Source organism: Nyctereutes procyonoides, unplaced genomic scaffold (genome assembly GCF_905146905.1).
Source record: "Nyctereutes procyonoides isolate TBG_1078 unplaced genomic scaffold, NYPRO_anot_genome, whole genome shotgun sequence".
Lineage (NCBI taxonomy): Eukaryota > Metazoa > Chordata > Mammalia > Carnivora > Canidae > Nyctereutes > Nyctereutes procyonoides.
Window position 1 is genome coordinate 20,290,622 of NW_026575034.1, and position 19,869 is coordinate 20,310,490.

General features: G+C 39.7%; 1 protein-coding gene across 1 annotated transcript; it reads right to left on the bottom strand.

Moving 5' to 3' along the window:
- Positions 1-6,010: 6,010 nt before the first annotated feature.
- On the bottom strand, positions 6,011-6,976 carry LOC129505044 (olfactory receptor 2D3-like). Its single transcript, XM_055317972.1, has one exon. The coding sequence runs from the start codon at positions 6,953-6,955 to the stop codon at positions 6,011-6,013; it is 945 nt and encodes a 314-aa protein (XP_055173947.1). The 5' UTR covers positions 6,956-6,976.
- Positions 6,977-19,869: the final 12,893 nt, after the last annotated feature.

Sequence of the window (19,869 nt, forward strand, 5' to 3'; positions counted from 1 at the left end):
TAAAAAGTCTCGCGGAAGTTTGTGAGTTCAGTTTGGGCTTGTTAAGTAGGAGATAACTCTGGGTCATCCAAGAAGCATTATCAAATAGGCAGATGGATGGGGAGGGTCCGCAGCTTATTGGTGTCTGAGGCCAGAGGTGTACACTTTGTGTCTGTTCTGGGTGGATAATAGGTGAGGCTATGGGGGAGAATGACATTTTAGAAAGGAAAAAAAGAGAAAACACTAAAAGGAGAAGGTCCTGGCTTCAGGCCCAAGGGAAGACTCAACAGAATCAGTCACAGAGAGCCTCCAGGGAGGGAGCTTTAACTCTAGACCATGAGTTCACCAACGTAAAACAAAAAGGTTACTAGGATCTTTTTCTAACCTCCTCTGTGCTCACTACTGTCTTAAGCACATTATACATAGCATCTCACTCATCACCACAATACACCTTAAGGTAAGGTAGAGATTAGCATCCCCAATTTGTTGTAGCTAAAATCTGGCAATGCTAAGCTCCAAGCTCAGATCACTTCTTACTCAGATCACTGCTATTCACTCAATGATATTTTTCAAGATTGGGGGTATGGTGTATGCTATGAATTGTTTGTGATGAGGCTGGCCTTAATAAAGTCTTAATAATGTAGCCAGACAAAAATTAAAATTTTATCTTGTAATATTGCCAGTAAAGAGGCTCAAACATGATCTATACCTGGTTTAAGATCAGTGCAATGGAAAAGGCACAAAGTAGTACAGACCTTCTCTCCTACCTCTCATAGATAGGAGGTTTCTGACCATGTGCCATCAAAGGCCCCCTGAATCCCTGAGGCTGCTAATTAAATAGGGCGACCTTCTGGTTGTGGTCACTTTACTAAAGGTCCAGTTTTTTAGTTCAATAATCTTGTAAGGTTTTTCTCAATATGTGACATTCATAGTAAAGGTAAAGGATTCTGAAGCTCTTTGGAACTTGATCCTTGAGATCATGCTATCGTTTACTACAAACTCCCCTTTCCTTTTAGCATCATGAAATCCAGATCTTCTGAATTAGAACCTATCTGTATTTATTTAAGAGAAAAATAAAGAGAAAACTTGACTTAAGCCAATAGTTTTCCTAGACCACATATTCATTCAGCAGATTTTTATTGAGAATCTAATATGTGGCAGATGTTGTACTAGCAATAGGTAACATATAAGGAAACATAATCAGATGAGGACTATCTTAATGTCTAACAGAAGCAGTCCTTATGCTAAGCTATTGTATCTCTTCATTCAACATTCTGTGTTCTACAAGTCCTTGTGTTGTGTAGATTATGAATTACACTGGTCAGGCTGGAATCTATAGGTAGTCAAGACATTAGTGAGGGTGATTTGGTTTCACAGGCCATGTGTAATGGACATATTACACATGCAATATGTACATGTTTTTGGCTTCTGGTCATTTGAGTTCCCTTTTCACATTTATTGTCTTCGGTGAGTCTTGGGCTACTTAGAGCCTGTCTCCCTCCACAGAAGCTGGATACACCTGAAATTCAGTTTCTTGTCATCACCATAGTTATGGCATAGCTTGTAAGGTGTAGTCAGTCAGATATTCCCAGTCTACACTCTGAATTAAGCTCCAGTGATATGAAAAAGCAAGGATAGCAAGTCGTTTCTTTTCTTTTTTAAAAAATTGACTTTTTTTTAGATCAGTTTTAGGCTTACAGAAAAACTGAGAAGTACCCTGAGTCCACATATACCCACTTTCCCTTATTACTGACATCTTACATTATTATTATTATGGCATTTGTTACTTTTAAGAAACCAACATTGGTACCTCATGATTTTAAGGTTTTTTATTTATTCATTTATTTATTTGAGAGTGAGAGAGAGAGAGAAAGGGAGAGCAAGGGGAGGGGCAGAGAGGGAGGGAGAGAGAGAATCCCAAGTATCCTCCACGCTGAGTGTGGAGCCCCAAATAGGGAATAATCACACCACTCCAAGATCCCAAAATCATGACCTGAGCTGAAACCACGAGTCAGACACCCAAAAGACTAAGCCACCAAGCCCCCTACTGATACAGTATTAACCAAAATTCATACTTCATTTGGATTTCTTTCTTTCCTTTAAAGAGTTGATGTATTCAGTTGAGAGAGACAGCACGAGTGTAGCAGGAGGGGTAGAGGAAGAAGCAGACTCCCCACTGAGCAGGGAGGCCCACATGGGGTTTGGTCCCAGACCCCGAGATCATGACCTGAGCCAAAGGCGGATGCTTAACTGACTGAGCCACTCAGGTGCCCCCGTTCTTTTCTTTTCTTCTCTTTTCCCTTATATCCCTTTTCTGATCCAGGATCCCACACAGGATGCCATATTACATTTACCGGGCATCTCTCCTTAAGATCCTCTTGGCTGTGACAGGTTCTCAGACTTGTGTTTTGATGACCATTCCAGATTTAAAGAGTACTGGTCACATATTTTATAGGAAGATGACCTATTAGAATTTGTCTGGTGTTCTTCTCGAATTAGACTGAGGTTATGGATTTAGGGGAGGGAGGTCACAAAGATAAAGTGTTATCTCCATCACATCATCTCAAGGGCACATACTACTCACGTGATCACTATTGCTGTTCTCCTGGATCACCTGACTGACCTAGTGTTGGTCAGCACACAATTTCCTTTGTCTTTTTCTTTTAGGGGCAGAGGAAGCACCAACAGCCCCATTTCCAGCCTCAGTGAGGCAGCAGCTCCAGCACCAGGGCCTGGGCTGATGGTGTTGGCAGAGCGACTTGCGCCATCTAGTGCTGAGTGGTAGCGACGTTGTCCTCACACCCATTCTCTGATTTTGGCCTGTGGTTCTGGCTGCAGGACCAGAATTACCATTCTTTCAATAATTTTCCTTCTAGCTTAAATCACACATAGTCAATCTCTCTTACTTGCAGCTAAGAACCTTTATCTATATGTTATCTCTATTATTATTTTTGGGTGTATACAGGAAATGTTTTCTTTGGAAGCTTTCTGGCAGTTTATTCCCTCTCTCCTTCCATAGCAGGAGAGAGAGCATGTGTTGGGGATTTTTTTTGGGGGGGGGGGCTTGTTTTGTTTTGAAAGAGATGGAAGCTTTTATTCGTAGAGTGAAAAAAACCCATCGATATCTATTTTGATGGAATGAATGGGAGCATAATTCTCTCAGCATTTCAGTTATCCACTGCTGTATAATAAACCATCTCAGAACTTAGTGCCTAAAAACTGTAACCATTTTATTTTGCTCAGGATCTATGGTTTCAGAATTTGGAGTGGGGATGGCAACTACTGGTAAAGGCAATATTAAAGACACGACCATGGCATGGGTGGCTGAGATCGTGGGAGGAATTCTGGGAATGCAAAATAGTTTAATATTTCATTTTACGTGAAAATTAGAAAACCTAAGATCTATAACAGGAGTAGTGTGTTGTGGAAAGTAGTGTGGGCAGTTACCCAGGGGTTAAAGTCTTCAAAGTAAAGAGGGAAGTGACCTAGGAATGTAGAATTTTTTATAAAGTTCACTATCCCACTTTCTCATCCATATCTTCTTTCTTCTTCATGACAAGACTTCTCTAAATTAGTGTCGAAATTTTCTGTTTACATTTCCTTATTTTTCCTCCCATTAGTGAAATAGATCTCATTTAGATCATCATGGGCAGCCAAATCACCAACTTCACCTATTAGTGTTTTGTCCTTGTCTATATCATTTCAATTAGCACATGTTTATATGTGAGTTTTCTCTGATCCTCACACCCCAGATTAGAGTTTGTCTATTGTAGTGCAACTCCAGCAATTTAAAAGGACAGCATCAAGGGGACCTGGATGGAACAGTTGGCTAAGTGTCCTCCTTAGGCTCAGGTCATGACCCCTGGGTCCTGGCATAAAGCCCTTAATTAGGCTCCTGACTAAGTGAGGAATCTGCTTATTCCTCTCCTTCTGCACCTTCCCCCTGCTCCTTCTCTCTCTCTCACTCTCTCGAGTAAATAAATATAATCTTTAAAAAATAGTAACAAATGCAAAATTGTGTATTGAAACACATTATGTATTAGTCATTGCTCTGGGTATATTGAATACTATTAGAGTCAGATCAGATAAAATGAAATAAGTACCCAATAAATAGTTTTAAAATGATAGCATGGATGCATGAGTGAAAGAAAGAAGAAATTTACCTAATAGATATTACTTCACTGGGGAGGTCTATAGCAGAGTCAGTAGTTCCTGACTCATATCCATGGCAACTGTAGGATGGTTATCTTTAAATCTCCTCTAAACAAGTGCTTGATTTCAAGTTTGGGTAAAATAAGCTGTCAACTAGATTGTTTTGATTAAGGATCTATGAAACCTGAAGTGGACTCCAGAATCGGCCATTCTTGAGAAGTTGAGTCATAGTGAGATGTGGTTACAGGCATCTAAGCCTATGGAGAGATCAGCCTCAGATTAGTAAACTGCATTTCTAAATTTCTAATTTTTCTTTTGCTTTTGGAAGAGGTATTCATTGGATAAAGTGGGGTTGTTCAAATAAGGATGACCAGTATGAATACAGGGTGCCAAAACATGTTAGATAAAGCAACTTTAAAGAAACAAGTAGATGGTTGGCTGTGAGAATTGAATTTTGGCCAATATGGAAAATTTCTTCAGTGGGCTGTGGTATAGGAAAATGAAAATTGTTCTAAAACTAAAACTGGATAAAGTGGATAAATCAATACAGGAACATTGATTTTGACTTATCATAAGGAAGATCATTGTAATAGCAAAGAACTATCTATAGTTGACCCTTGAACAATGTAGATTTTAATTGCATGAGTGCATTTACATGTGGATTTTTTTCAACATAGTATGGTCCTGTAAATGTATTTTCTTTTGTGATTTTCTTAATAAAATTTTCTTTTCTAGCTTACTCTATTGTAAGAATACAGTATATGATACATATAATGTACAAAATATGCATTAATCGATTGTTTGTGTTATTGGGAAGGTTCCTGCCAACAGAGGGCTACTAGAAGATAGTTTTGAAGGAGTTCAAAGTTATATATGGATTTTCTAATATGTGGAGGTTGGCACATGTTGTTCAAGGGTCAACTGTATAAATGAAAGGTGGTGATTCAAGAGAGTTGGGAGGCATATAGTCTTCTTTAGGTAAATGCTTGATAATTACTCAATAGAAAAAAAATGGAGTGGTTAAAGCCTTAGATCTATGTTTCAATTAAATGACTGTTAAGTTCCTTTTTACTTTGATACTCTATGTTTACTTGAAATTTGAGATAATAAGATAAAAAACTCATTTTTTGGAAGCTTTCAGGAGAGCACATCATGAACTTGGAAATATTTTGCTTTTGGTACCATTTTACAAGCTGAAATGTTCTGAGCCATGAACGATCTCAGTATTAAAGACTCTTCCACATACATTGTTTCTATCAGAGCCTACTCCTATATCTGTATGAGTAGGACATCTAGACCTGAAATGTCTTTGATGTTAGAATCATGTAAGCAACTCATATTGATGTTATTTCAAAATAATCCAGTTTGAACCTTAGATTCAGTTGTGATCATGCTTAAAATATATCTGCATTAGCTGAATTAACCACAAACTCTAAAATGGCATTTGATGTACTACATGATCAAGAAAACCTAATTTTGCATCCTTTTATTTCTCCTCTGTGTCCTAGCTCATGTGAGGATTCATGGTTTTTAGAACATGTCCTTTACTTTTATGCTTCTTAACCCAATTCATAACTGTCTACTAAAATACTGTACCCCCTTTAAGCATGTTACCATTGTTCTAAAAGCAAGACCCAGAGAAGTGTCTGGGTGGTTCATCAGTTGAGCATCCAACTCTTGATTTAGGCTAGGCCCTGATTTCAGGGTCGTAAGTTGGAGCCCTGAATCAGTTCTGGGCTGGGCGTGGAGCCTGCTTAGGATTCCCTCTCTCCCTCTGTGTCCCCTCATGTGCATGCGCTCTCTCCTAAAAGCTAAAACAACTAAAACTAAAACTAAAACTAAAACTAAACTAAACTAAATTAAAAGTTAAACCCAGAGATCACTGCCTCTGAGAAAAGGGCTTTCTTCCAGCTAGTTTTCTGAGCACCCCTTTAACATCCTTGTTTCTCAGGCTATATATTATGGGGTTCAACATTGGAGTCACCACTGTATAGAACACAGATACCATTTTATCCTGCTCTTTTGTGGTCTTGGAGTTTGGCCTCATGTAGTCGAATATTCCTGAGCCATAGAAGAGGACAACAACAATGAGATGGGAGCCACAGGTAGAGAAGGCCTTTAGCCTCCCTTCCCCAGACTGCATCTGGATCACAGTGGAGATAATATTCCAGTAGGAGACCAGAATCAGGCACACAGGAACTAAGAGCATAACCACACCCATTGCAAAGATGGCCATTTCTGTGTTGTAAGTATCTGCTGAAGCCACCTTCAGAAGGGCAGGAAGTTCACAAAAGTAGTGATTAATAATGTTCTGTCCTTGATAGGGTAGTTGGAAAGTAAAGGTGGTATCCACCAGAGACACGAGTGCTCCACTGACCCAGGATCCTATGGCCAACTGGAGACACACCTGTTGGGTCATGATGGTAGAGTAGTGCAGGGGCTTGCAGACAGCCACGTACCGGTCATAAGACATCACTGCCAGCAGTGCACACTCTGTACATCCAGCCAAAAGGAAGACAACAATCTGGGTCATACACCCAAGAAAAGAAATTGTTTTCCTCTTTACCAGGAAATGGGCCAACACTTGAGGGACGATGCTAGTAGAGAAACAGAGATCTGCGAAAGAGAGGTTTCTAAGAAAAAAATACATGGGAGTGTGAAGTCGAGAGTCCATGAAGATGAGAATGATGATGAGCAGGTTCCCAAGCACAGTCAAAAGATAAATGATGAGAAAAAGAACAAACAGCAGGATCTGGGTCTGCAAGTCTTGTGAAAGGCCCAGGAAAATAAATTCAGTCGCAAAGGTTTGGTTTTCCTTTCCCATTGAGATTTATGCCTGTTTACCTGTTTGCACAAATAAAAAGAACAACCTTTGGGTTTGTATCATCGAGTCTTGTAAAAGAGTCGAGTTTTAAATAAAGCTCAGCTTATAACCAGATTGGATATTTCTAGCTTTTTTGCTATCTAAGTCATTCTAATTAATACTAAATAGAATATATTAATTCTTATTACTTGGTTGTAATTTCAATCCACTTCACTTTTTCCCAAATCTCTTCTTTCCAGTGCCACTTATAGATTATGACATTGTTAAAGCCTTCCTGGCTAGCTCTGCTATGAGGATATTGGAATTTGTGTGGATTTTACTAAATGGCTGTACACATATTGTTACAAAATGACTGTGTATACTGTTAGCACTATTACCATGTATAAACCAGCACCACTAACCATTCAAAATACTACATATTCAATTATAACATATGCTTGAAAAATATGAAACTGCTTTCAGGCACCAAACTTAATTAGACCTCTTAAAAGCAATAAATTTTCTTCTTTTAAAAATAAAGCCTTAGTGTTTAATAGACTATTATTCTATTTGGATTAAAGAGTAAAGTACTGAAAGTAAAACAATAAAAACAGGAAAAATAAGTTAAAATTCTAGTGCTATCTGGATAGGATCAGTTGATACAAAATCTGTCTAAGAAACCATGAAGGAAAACATGTAGAATTTACAACATTAATTGAAAGGCTTCGGTGAGATGATATCATGAATAAAATTAAAAGATAAACTACAAACTGAGGAAATGTTTGAAGGAGATCTCACACAAGTTAATGGAGTAATTGAGTGATAGACATTAAGGAGAGCATGTGATGTGATGAGAACTGGGTGGTATACGCCAGTGATGAATTATTGAACACTACATCTGACACTAATGATGAATTATATGTTGGCTAACTGAATTTAAATTTAAATAAGTTAATGGCTTTCTTACATTAAGATTACATATAAAACACTATAAAAGTTGTTGAGGCCATGAAATAATGGACCAAGAACTATTTACAAAGAAGAAATGCAAATAGCTATTAAATAAAGCAAAAATACAATTATTATAATTGAATAATTACAACACAACACTGAGAGATACATCTTTCACCTGGGAAATTAACTAGGATTTTAACAAAACAACCACATCACAATTAGCAACTTTATTTGATTGGAAATTTAACTCATGACAGGCATGAAGCGTTTCATATAAGTACATTGTTCCCATAGCATTATGTGGCAGACATTATTGGTCTTACTCTATAGACAAAAAAACTGAAGCACAGAAAAGTTCAGCTACCTTCTCCAAATTACACAATTAATAAAAGGCAGAATTCATTAATTGTAAAATGATGGTGCAGAAAAAAGACATTTTTGTACAATGCAAATGGGTAGGAAAATTAGTTCAGTCTGTCTGGAAAATAATTTTGTCAAATATATTTTAAAATTCAAATAGTTGTATACTTTGACCCAGTTCTCAGCAATATGGGGGAGGGAGAGAGCACCTTTTTATTGGTCCTTTCTTCCCCCTGAGGAGGAATCTTATTTGTGACATTCTAGGATGTTGCTTGGTCCCTATTTACTACTGGCCAGGGTTATTGTGCTTTAAAAGGTCATGCTTGTTCTATTTCCTCACTTCTTCATGAAACTGGACTGATAAATTAGAGAAAGCCCCATTCAAGATGTAATGGGGGGTTGGAGATTTTGAAAGACTTTAGACTAGACCAAGCGCCCCACCCCAGGCTTATCAAAGTTCTGAACTTGAGTGACATTAGGGACTACTGCAATTAATAAAAAGCAGTCTGTTATTTTTTAATATTTCTTGTTTCTTTTGTAGGACTCTAAGGAGAGGAATGACCAGGACTAGAATATTAGGAGTTTCTGAGTCCCTAGGCCTAATATCATATAATATCCTCAAATATTATGCCAATTTCTAAATCCAATGTTAGGAATCTATTCAAAATAAATAAACTGCAGAAAAACATTCACAAGAAAATTTATTTATCATGTTATGTAAGAATGGTTAAAAACATATATACAAATAGAATATAATAAGGAACCCAGAAGTAAACCACACATATACAGTTAGCAGATTTTTGACAAGCGTGTCAAGAATATACAATGAGGAAATGACAGCCTCTCCAAAACTGGTGTTGGGAAAACTGGATATCCACATGCAAAAGAATGAAATTGGACCCTTATCTCAAATCATATACAAAAATCAACCCCAAATGGATTAAAGACTTAACATAGGACCTGAAACTATGAAATTCAATGAGGAAAAGAGAAAAACTTCTGGGCATTAGACCTGGCAAGGATTTTGGATTTGACACTTAAAGCACAAGCCAAAAAAGCAAAAAAAAAAAAAAAGGCATATGATATTTAAAAACAAACAAACACCTAACTAAAAAGCTACTGCATAGCAAAGGAAACAATCAACAAAATGAGCAACCTAGGAATTAGGAGAATATATTTGCGAACCATATATCTGATGAAAGGTCAATACCTGAAATATATGAGGAACTCATACACCTCAACTGAAAAAAAAAGTAAATAATCCTGTGTTTAAATGGACAAGAAAACTAAATAAAATTTTCTCCAAAGAAGATATGCAGATGGCCAACAGGTACATGAAAAGTTGTGCATCATCACTAATCATCCTGGAAGTATAAATCAAAACAATGAAATATTACATTAACCCTGTTAGGATGGTTACTACAAAAAGTTTTTTTTAAAAAAACCCTAAGATAACTAATGTTGGCAAGGATGTGGAGAATAAGAAACCCTGTACATTGCAGGTGGAAATGTAAATTGGTGCGGCTACTATGGAAAAACAGTTTCAAGGTTCTCAAAAAATATAGGATACAGCTATATATGTTCCAGCAATTTCACCTCTGGATATATATCCAAAGGAATTGAAATCAAGATCTGGAAGAAATATGTGGACTCCCATGTTCATAGCAGCATTATTCATAATAGCCAAGACACTGAAGCAATTTAAATGTCCATTTAAAAATGGATCAAGAAAATGTTTAATATACACACAATAGAATATTGCTCACCTTAGAAAAGAAGGAAATTCTGCCATTTGTGACAACATCGACGGACCTGGAGGACGTTGTGCTAAATGAACTAAGCCAGATACAGAAGTGCAAATACACACACACACACACACACACACACACACACAATGACAAATACTACATATATCACTTATGTAAAATAGTCAAACTCCTAGAAGCAGAGAATGTATAGTCATTTCAGGGGCTAGGGGAAGGAAGTGATTATTAGTCAAATTAGGTATTAGTGAAAGGATACTAAGTTTCAGTTATGTAAAATGAGTAATTCCTAGAGCTGTATTGTACAGCACAGTGCCTATAGCTCAACAAAGAACTGCTTCCTCTCTCACAATTATTTCTGAAATTCCACAGGTAATAACTACTCTCAGCACTGTCAGTAATGTAATGTTTGTAACTTAATTTCCCCTTATTTATTGTTTACCTGTTATCTGAGCATTATTGTTTCCTCTAAAACCTAAAGATAATGATTAATATAATTAATAATAATGATAACAATCATCTTACACTGGTATTTACCAAAAGTGGTTTTGCTAATGCCTTAGGGGCCAATGTTAATATATGTTTTCAAAATGCACAGAAAGGACTGAAAGAAAACTATTTCAGAGTGTTTAACTCTGGTTATTGGAATTATGTGTGGGTTATTTATTCCTTTTTTAACGTTTTTGTTCTTTAATAGGTCATCATGTATTGCCAATATAGGAAAAATATAAACATGGGAAAATCTAAACAGCACTTAGTTGAGGATGCCCTAAACTAAAGTCATGTTATTGCATCTGCTTTCAGTTTTATTTTTTTTTTTATTTTTTTTTCACTGTTTTATTTATTTTATTTTATTTTATTTTATTTTATAAATTAATTTTTATTGGTGTTCAATTTACCAACACACAGAATAACACCCAGTGCTCATCCCGTCAAGTGTCCCCCTCCGTGCCCGTCACCCATTCACCCCCACCCCCCGCCCTCAACCCCTTCCACCACCCCTAGTTCATTTCCCAGAGTTAGAAGTCTTTATGTTCTGTGTCCCTTTCTGATATCTCCCACACATTTCTTCTCCCTTCCCTTATATTCCCCTTCACTATTATTCATATTCCCCAAATGAGTGAGAACATACACTGTTTGTCCTTCTCCGATTGACTTACTTCACTCAGCATAATACCCTCCAGTTCCATCCACGTTGAAGCAAATGGTGGGTATTTGTTGTTTCTAATGGCTGAGTAATATTCCATTGTATACATAAACCACATCTTCTTTATCCATTCATCTTTCGATGGGCACCGAGGCTCCTTCCACAGTTTGGCTATTGTGGACATGGCTGCTAGAAACATCGGGGTGCAGGTGCCCCGGCGTTTCATTGCATCTGAATCTTCGGGGTAAATCCCTAACAGTGCAATTGCTGGGTCGTAGGGCAGGTCTATTTTTAATTCTTTGAGGAACCTCCACACAGTTTTCCAGAGTGGCTGCACCAGTTCACATTCCCACCAACAGTGTAAGAGGGTTCCCTTTTCTCCGCATCCTCTCCAACATTTGTTGTTTCCTGCCTTGTTAATTTTCCCCATTCTCACTGGTGTGAGGTGGTATCTCATTGTGGTTTTGATTTGTATTTCCCTGATGGCAAGTGATGAAGAGCATTTTCTCATGTGCATGTTGGCCATGTCTATGTCTTCCTCTGTGAGATTTCTCTTCATGTCTTTTGCCCATTTCATGATTGGATTGTTTGTTTCTTTGGTGTTGAGTTTAATAAGTTCTTTATAGATTTTGGAAACTAGCCCTTTATCTGATATGTTATTTGCAAATATCTTCTCCCATTCTGTAGGTTGTCTTTGAGTTTTGTTGACTGTATCCTTTGCTGTGCAAAAGCTTCTTATCTTGATGAAGTCCCAATAGTTCATTTTTGCTTTTGTTTCTTTTGTTTTCGTGGATGTATCTTGCAAGAAGTTACTGTGGCCAAGTTCAAAAAGGGTGTTGCCTGTGTTCTCCTCTAGGATTTTGATGGAGTCTTGTCTCACATTTAAATCTTTCATCCATTTTGAGTTTATCTTTGTGTATGGTGCAAGAGAGTGGTCTAGTTTCATTCTTCTGCATGTGGATGACCAATTTTCCCAGCACCATTTATTGAAGAGACTGTCTTTCTTCCAGTGGATCGTCTTTCCTCCTTTGTCGAATATTAGTTGACCATAAAGTTCAGGGTCCATTTCTGGATTCTCTATTCTGTTCCATTGGTCTATGTGTCTGTTTTTGTGCCAGTACCACACTGTCTTGATGACCACAGCTTTGTAGTACAACCTGAAATCTGGCATTGTGATGCCCCCAGATATGGTTTTCTTTTTTAAAATTCCCCTGGCTATTCGGGGTCTTTTCTGATTCCACACAAATCTTAAAATAATTTGTTCTAAGTCTCTGAAGAAAGTCCATGGTATTTTGATAGGGATTGCATTGAACGTGTAAATTGCCCTGGGTAGCATTGACATTTTCACAATATTAATTCTGCCAATCCATGAGCATGGAATATTTTTCCATCTCTTTGTGTCTTCCTCAATTTCTTTCAGAAGTGTTCTATAGTTTTTAGGGTATAGATCCTTTACCTCTTTGGTTAGGTTTATTCCTAGGTATCTTATGCTTTTGGGTGCAATTGTAAATGGGATTGACTCCTTAATTTCTCTTTCTTCAGTCTCATTGTTAGTGTATAGGAATGCCATTGATTTCTGGGCATTGATTTTGTATCCTGCCACGCTACCAAATTGCTGTATGAGTTCTAGCAATCTTGGGGTGGAGGCTTTTGGGTTTTCTATGTAGAGTATCATGTCATCGGCGAAGAGGGAGAGTTTGACTTCTTCTTTGCCAATTTGAATGCCTTTAATGTCTTTTTGTTGTCTGATTGCTGAGGCTAGGACTTCCAATACTATGTTGAATAGCAGTGGTGAGAGTGGACATCCCTGTCTGGTTCCTGATCTTAGGGGAAAGGCTCCCAGTGCTTCCCCATTGAGAATGATATTTGCTGTGGGCTTTTCGTAGATGGCTTTTAAGATATCGAGGAAAGTTCCCTCTATCCCTACACTCTGAAGAGTTTTAATCAGGAATGGATGCTGTATTTTGTCAAATGCTTTCTCTGCATCTAATGAGAGGATCATATGGTTCTTGGTTTTTCTCTTGCTGATATGATGAATCACATTGATTGTTTTACGAGTGTTGAACCAGCCTTGCATCCCGGGGATAAATCCTACTTGGTCATGGTGAATAATTTTCTTAATGTGTTGTTGGATCCTATTGGCTAGTATCTTGTTGAGAATTTTTGCATCCATGTTCATCAGGGATATTGGTCTGTAATTCTCCTTTTTGGTGGGGTCTTTGTCTGGTTTTGGAATTAAGGTGATGCTGGCCTCATAGAATGAGTTTGGAAGTACTCCATCTCTTTCTATCTTTCCAAACAGCTTTAGTAGAATAGGTATGATTTCTTCTTTAAACGTTTGATAGAATTCCCCTGGGAAGCCATCTGGCCCTGGACTCTTGTGTCTTGGGAGGTTTTTGATGACTGCTTCAATTTCCTCCCTGGTTATTGGCCTGTTCAGGTTTTCTATTTCTTCCTGCTCCAGTTTTGGTAGTTTGTGGCTTTCCAGGAATGCGTCCATTTCTTCTAGATTGCCTAATTTATTGGCGTAGAGCTGTTCATAATATGTTTTTAAAATCGTTTGTATTTCCTTGGTGTTGGTAGTGATCTCTCCTTTCTCATTCATGATTTTATTAATTTGAGTCTTCTCTCTCTTCTTTTTAATAAGGTTGGCTAATGGTTTATCTATCTTATTAATTCTTTCAAAGAACCAACTCCTGGTTCTATTGATCTGTTCCACAGTTCTTCTGGTCTCAATTTCGTTGAGTTCTGCTCGAATTTTAATTAACTCTCTTCTTCTGCTGGGCGTCGGGTCGATTTGCTGCTTCTTCTCTAGCTCCTTTATGTGTAAGGTTAGCTTTTGTATTTGAGTTCTTTCCAGTTTTTGAATGGATGCTTGTATTGCGATGTATTTCCCCCTCAGGACTGCTTTTGCTGCATCCCAAAGATTTTGAACAGTTGTATCTTCATTCTCATTAGTTTCCATGAATCTTTTTAATTCTTCCTTAATTTCCTGGTTGACCCTTTTATCTTTTAGCAGGATGGTCCTTAACCTCCACGTGTTTGAGGTCCTTCCAAACTTCTTCTTGTGATTGAGTTCTAATTTCAAGGCGTTATGGTCTGAGAATATGCAGGGGACGATCCCAATCTTTTGGTATCGGTTCAGACCCGATTTGTGACCCAGTATGTGGTCTATTCTGGAAAAAGTTCCATGTGCACTTGAGAAGAATGTGTATTCAGTTGAGTTTGGATGTAAAGTTCTGTAGATATCTGTGAAATCTATCTGGTCCAGTGTATCATTTAAAGCTCTCGTTTCTTTGGAGATGTTGTGTTTAGAAGACCTATCAAGGGTAGAGAGAGCTAGATTGAAGTCACCAAGTATAAGTGTATTATTATCTAAGTATTTCTTCACTTTGGTTAATAATTCGTTTAAGTATTTGGCAGCTCCCACATTCGGGGCATATATATTGAGGATTGTTAAGTCCTCTTGTTGGATAGATCCTTTAAGTATGATATAGTGTCCCTCTTCGTCTCTCACTACTGTCTTCGGAGTGAATTTTAGTTTATCTGATATAAGGATGGCTACCCTTGCTTTCTTTTGAGAACCATTTGAATGGTAAATGGTTCTCCAACCTTTTATTTTCAGGTTGTAGGTGTCCTTCTGTCTAAAATGAGTCTCTTGTAGACAGCAAATAGATGGGTCCTGCTTTTTTATCCAGTCTGAAACCCTGCGCCTTTTGATGGGGTCATTAAGCCCGTTCACGTTCAGAGTTACTATTGACAGATATGAGTTTAGTGTCATCATGATATCTATTTAGTCCTTGTTTTTGTGGATTGTTCCACTGAACTTCTTCTTAAAGGGGAATTTTAAGAGTCCCCCTTAAAATTTCTTGCAGAGCTGGTTTGGAGGTCACATATTCTTTCAGTTCCTGCCTGTCTTGGAAGCTCTTTATCTCTCCTTCCATTTTGAATGAGAGCCTTGCTGGATAAAGTATTCTTGGTTGCATGTTCTTCTCATTTAGGACCCTGAATATATCCTGCCAGCCCTTTCTGGCCTGCCACGTCTCTGTGGAGAGGTCTGCTGTTACCCTAATATTCCTCCCCATGAAAGTCAGGGACTTCTTGTCTCTTGCTGCTTTAAGGATCTTCTCTTTATCTTTGGAATTTGCAAGCTTCACTATTAGATGTCGAGGTGTTGAACGGTTTTTATTGATTTTAGGGGGGGATCTCTCTATTTCCTGGATCTGAATGCCTGTTTCCCTTCCCAGATTGGGAAAGTTTTCAGCTAGGATTTGTTCAAATACATATTCTGGCCCTCTGTCCCTTTCGGCGCCCTCGGGAACCCCAATTAAACGTAGATTTTTCTTCCTTAGAGTGTCATTTATTTCCCTTAATCTGTCTTCATGGTTCTTTAATTGTTTATCTCTTTTTTCCTCAGTTTCCCTCTTTGCCATTAACTTGTCTTCTATGTCACTCACTCGTTCTTCCACCTCGTTAACCCTCGTCGTTAGGACTTCTAGTTTGGATTGCATCTCATTCAGTTGATTTTTAATTTCTGCCTGATTGGATCTAAATTCTGCAGTCATGAAGTCTCGTGAGTCCTTAATGCTTTTTTCTAGAGCCACCAGTAGCTGTATAATAGTGCTTCTGAATTGGCTTTCTGACATTGAATTGTAATCCAGATTTTGTAGCTCTGTGGGAGAGAGGGCTGTTTCTGATTCTTTCTTTTGAGGTGAGGTTTTCCTTCTAGTCATTTTGCTCAGTGCGGAGTGGCCAAAAACAAGTTGTATTGGGAAAATGAGAGAAAGAGAGAGAAGGAAAGAAAAGAGAAAAAGAAAAAAGAAAAAGAAAATAAAAAGGAAAGAAGAGAAGAAAAAGGGAAAGAAAAAGAAAGAAAGGTGAAAAAAAAAGGGGGTGGGGGAAGCAATCAGAAATCAAAAAGAAAAGAAAAAAGAAAAGAGAAAAAAAAAAACACGGGGGAGTATTTCTGTAGAGTTTAAGTCCCTTGACTTCCCCTGGAACTGGTCTGTCTAGCTGGTCTTCTGGGGGAGGGGCCTGCTGTGCTGATTTTCAGGTGTTAGCACTTGGGGGAGCTGCTCTGCCCCTGCCTGCTGCAGGGCTCAGCGGGGGTTGTTTACCCCGTGAGGTCTCAGGAGGATCAGTCGCAGTTGCTATGGCAACTCTAGAAGCCTGGATTCAGCCTCCGCAGGAACTACGGGGCTCGGGGCTCTCGGCTCTCCGTCCGCAGGGCCTGGAGGCTCCGGGGCGGGGCCGCTGATCTGCTCAGCTCGGGGCAGGAGCGTCCTTGCTGTCCTGGGCCCTCCCGGCCTCTGCCTGTCCCGGGGGGAGGCCGGATCCTGGGCTGTGTCCCGGCGCCCTGTGCTCCCGGGCCTGCGTTGTTGGATTTGCGCTCCCGCCCCGCAGCTCCCTCCCTGGAGCCGCTCCCGAGCCCCTCCGAACTGCTCCGGTCGGTCCCGCCGTGCGTGCTGCAGCCCTTAGGGAGCTGGGAGCACTCTCCTGCGCTTGCAGGTGCCTGTTAGTGTCCCCGGGAGCCCGAGGGCATCCCCGCCCTCCTGGGTCCTGCTCCAACTCCCTGCGAGCCCCTTTCCGCCCGCCCGGGAAGGTTGGTGCAGCTCCTGCTCCTCCGGGATGGGGCTCTCCTGTCCTGGGGACACTCGCCCCGGCCTCAGCCCGGCTCCTCCGGGGCCCCTCCCCCTCGGAGGCCTTTTGTTTCTTTATTTCTTTTTCCCCGTCTTCCTACCTTGATAGAAGCGCGAACTCCTCTCACTGTAGCGTTCCAGCTGGTCTCTCTTTAAATCTCAGGCCGAATTCGTAGATTTTCAGGATGGTTTGAAGGTTATCTAGGTAATTTGTTGGGGACAGGTGATTTGGGGACCCTACTCCTCCGCCATCTTGCCCCTCCTCCCAGTTTTATTTTTTTAATAATAAATTTATTTTTATTGGTGTTCAATTTGCCAAAATACAGAATACCACCCAGTGCTCATCCCGTCAAGTGCCCCCCTCAGTGCCCGTCACCCATTCACCCCCACCCCCCACCCTCCTCCCCTTCCACCACTCCTAGTTCATTTCCCAGAGTTAGGAGTCTTTATGTTCTGTCTCCCTTTCTGATATTTCCTACCCATTTCTTCTCCCTTTCCTTCTATTCCCTTTCACTATTATTTATATTCCCCAAATAAATGAGAACATATAATGTTTGTCCTTCTCTGATTGACTTATTTCACTCAGCATAATAACGTCCAGTTCCATCCACATTGAAGCAAATGATGGGTATTTGCCATTTCTAATGGCTGAATAATATTCCATTGTATACATAAACCACATCTTCTTTATCCATTCATCTTTCGATGGACAATGAGGCTCCTTCCACAGTTTGGCTATTGTGGACATAAAGTAACTGCTATAGGACCAGCCCTCTTGCTAGAAGAAATATAAAACAAATGATGGAACTACTATATTCAGTCATTGGACTAAAGCTAGTTCATAAAGTAATCCTGAACAGCCAGGATATAAATAAAGTGAGTTTCCAGGGTCCCACTAACGTTATGTGTAGAGACATTCTGAGAACCATGGTCCATAGACTAGAGCCTAAGCAGAGCATGATGGCCTCACTGAGCTGAGGAGACAAAGATCCATAACGGATAGTGCCGAAGTATTTAGAAGTGGTGAAAGAGAGCATCAGAAAATAAGCAGTTGCATAGAAAATGGGCTTTAGAAATCTGAACAAGTTTTGGCTGTACATTAAGCCAGGCAGGCATGGAATAAGATAGAACAAACCCCCCAAAAAGCAATTATTAGGGAGGCCACGTAAAGCAGCAAGATTTGGGAATTCCAGTCATCCAGAATGGAGGAGCTTCATTGAAAACTCCTGGTAATGAGTTGCTACCTCTCTGAGGACAGATCTTTGGAATAAAACTGTGATGAATACTGTAAACTTCAATATATATATATAACAATAGGTATGGCAAAAAATCAAATAGAATATATAAAATGGAATAATAAAAGTACTCAAACAGAAGGCAAGAAAGAGGTAAAAAGCAAGGAATACATGGGAAAAATAGAAAGCAAATAACAAGTTGGTAGACTTAAACCCAATTTTATTCATAATTCTATTAAAACTAAATGGATAAAACATCCTAATTAAATGGTGAAGTAAGAGGATTCTAAGCTTGCCTTGTCCCATGGATACAACTAGGCACACTTACAACCTTAAATAACACAGAAAATGACCTGAAGAACAGCAGAACAAACTCCACAACTACATGTAGAAAAGAGGCCACACTGAGAGAGGTAAGAAGGGTGAACACACCAGTTGGGAATGAAATGGACCATGGCAGTCCACAGTGGGGAGGCAACCAGTGATGCAGAGAAAGGCAAAAAACAGACTGTCACACCAGAGAGCTTGTTCTGGAAAGACAAAACCACATAACATTTGGTCTTGAAAGTGAGAGGGACCAAGCCTTGTGAGTTCTCCCAACCAGTGTGACTTACAGACTAAAATTAAAAAAAAAATTGGCAGACTGGGCTCTAAAAGAGCCCAGGTGGATTAGGAAGCAGTGTCCCAACCACCTAAAGAGATAGCACAACACACAGCCAGGGAAGATATAGCATGGAAATAATAGTTTGAAAAATACTGGGGCCAGAGAGGAGGTGGAGTGATTACTTATCTCAGAGCATGCCACAGAAAGGCAGGGATCACAGGGAGGCCCCCTTTAAGAACAAAGGAGCTGGCAGGTACCATTTTCCTTTCTCACTACTCAGCATAAACACAGGGCCACTGGTGGGAAACAACACAGTGCTGACACTCGCTACCTAACTTGCTTACACCCACGTGTTGGCAGTTCCTCCTTCACAGTCACACTTGCCTCAGTCTTGGCTCCATGGGATCCCTCCACAGAAGACCAGCACAAAGCCCACCCACACGTCATCTCCTGACCCACATATTTTGTAGGACCTCAGTTCTGGCAGCAGCACCAGCAGGTCTCATTTCACAAGCAGACCAGTGCACACCCTGTTAAAATGTGCTCCAATGTCTGGAGACTAAACACTGCCCAGACAAGGCAAAGAGAGCCTCTGCAGACTACCAGACTGAAGGGGAAAAGTGGCCATGACTCAACAGTAGGGCATAAGCAAAACAGATAAAGGATACTTCCTGAGGCATCAGGTCCTGGAGAACAAGAAACACTGCACTGCAGGACATATAGGGCCTCTTCTTCATAAAGCCATTACTTTTTAAAAAGATTTTATTTATTTATTTGACAGATAGAGAGACAGAGAGGGAGGGCACAAGCAGGCAGAGTGACAGGCAAAGAGAGAAAGAAGCGAACTCCCCGTTGAGCAAGCAAGGAGCCCAATGCAGGGCTTGATCCCAGAACCCCAGGGTGAATGACTAGAGCTGGAGACTGACGTTTAATGAGCTGAGCCACCCAGGTGCCCCATAAAGCCATTACTTTTAGGAGCAGGAGATGTAGCTGACATTCAAAATGAAGACACAAAGGAATATATACTGAATGAGACAACAGGACTAAATCACAGCAAAAGACTAAGCAAAACAGATATTACTCACCACTTTTATTTAACATGATACTGGAAGTCCTAGCCTTACAGTAATCCAAAAAAAAGAAGTTAAAGGCACCCAAACCGGTAAGGAAGTAGTAAAACTTTCACTATTTGCTGATGACATGATACCATGTGTAGTAAACCATAAAGCCTCC

Excerpts from the sequence above, each read along its gene's own strand:
- LOC129505044 (XM_055317972.1), bottom strand. The coding sequence starts at position 6,955 with ATGGGAAAGGAAAACCAAACCTTTGCGACTGAATTTATTTTCCTGGGC.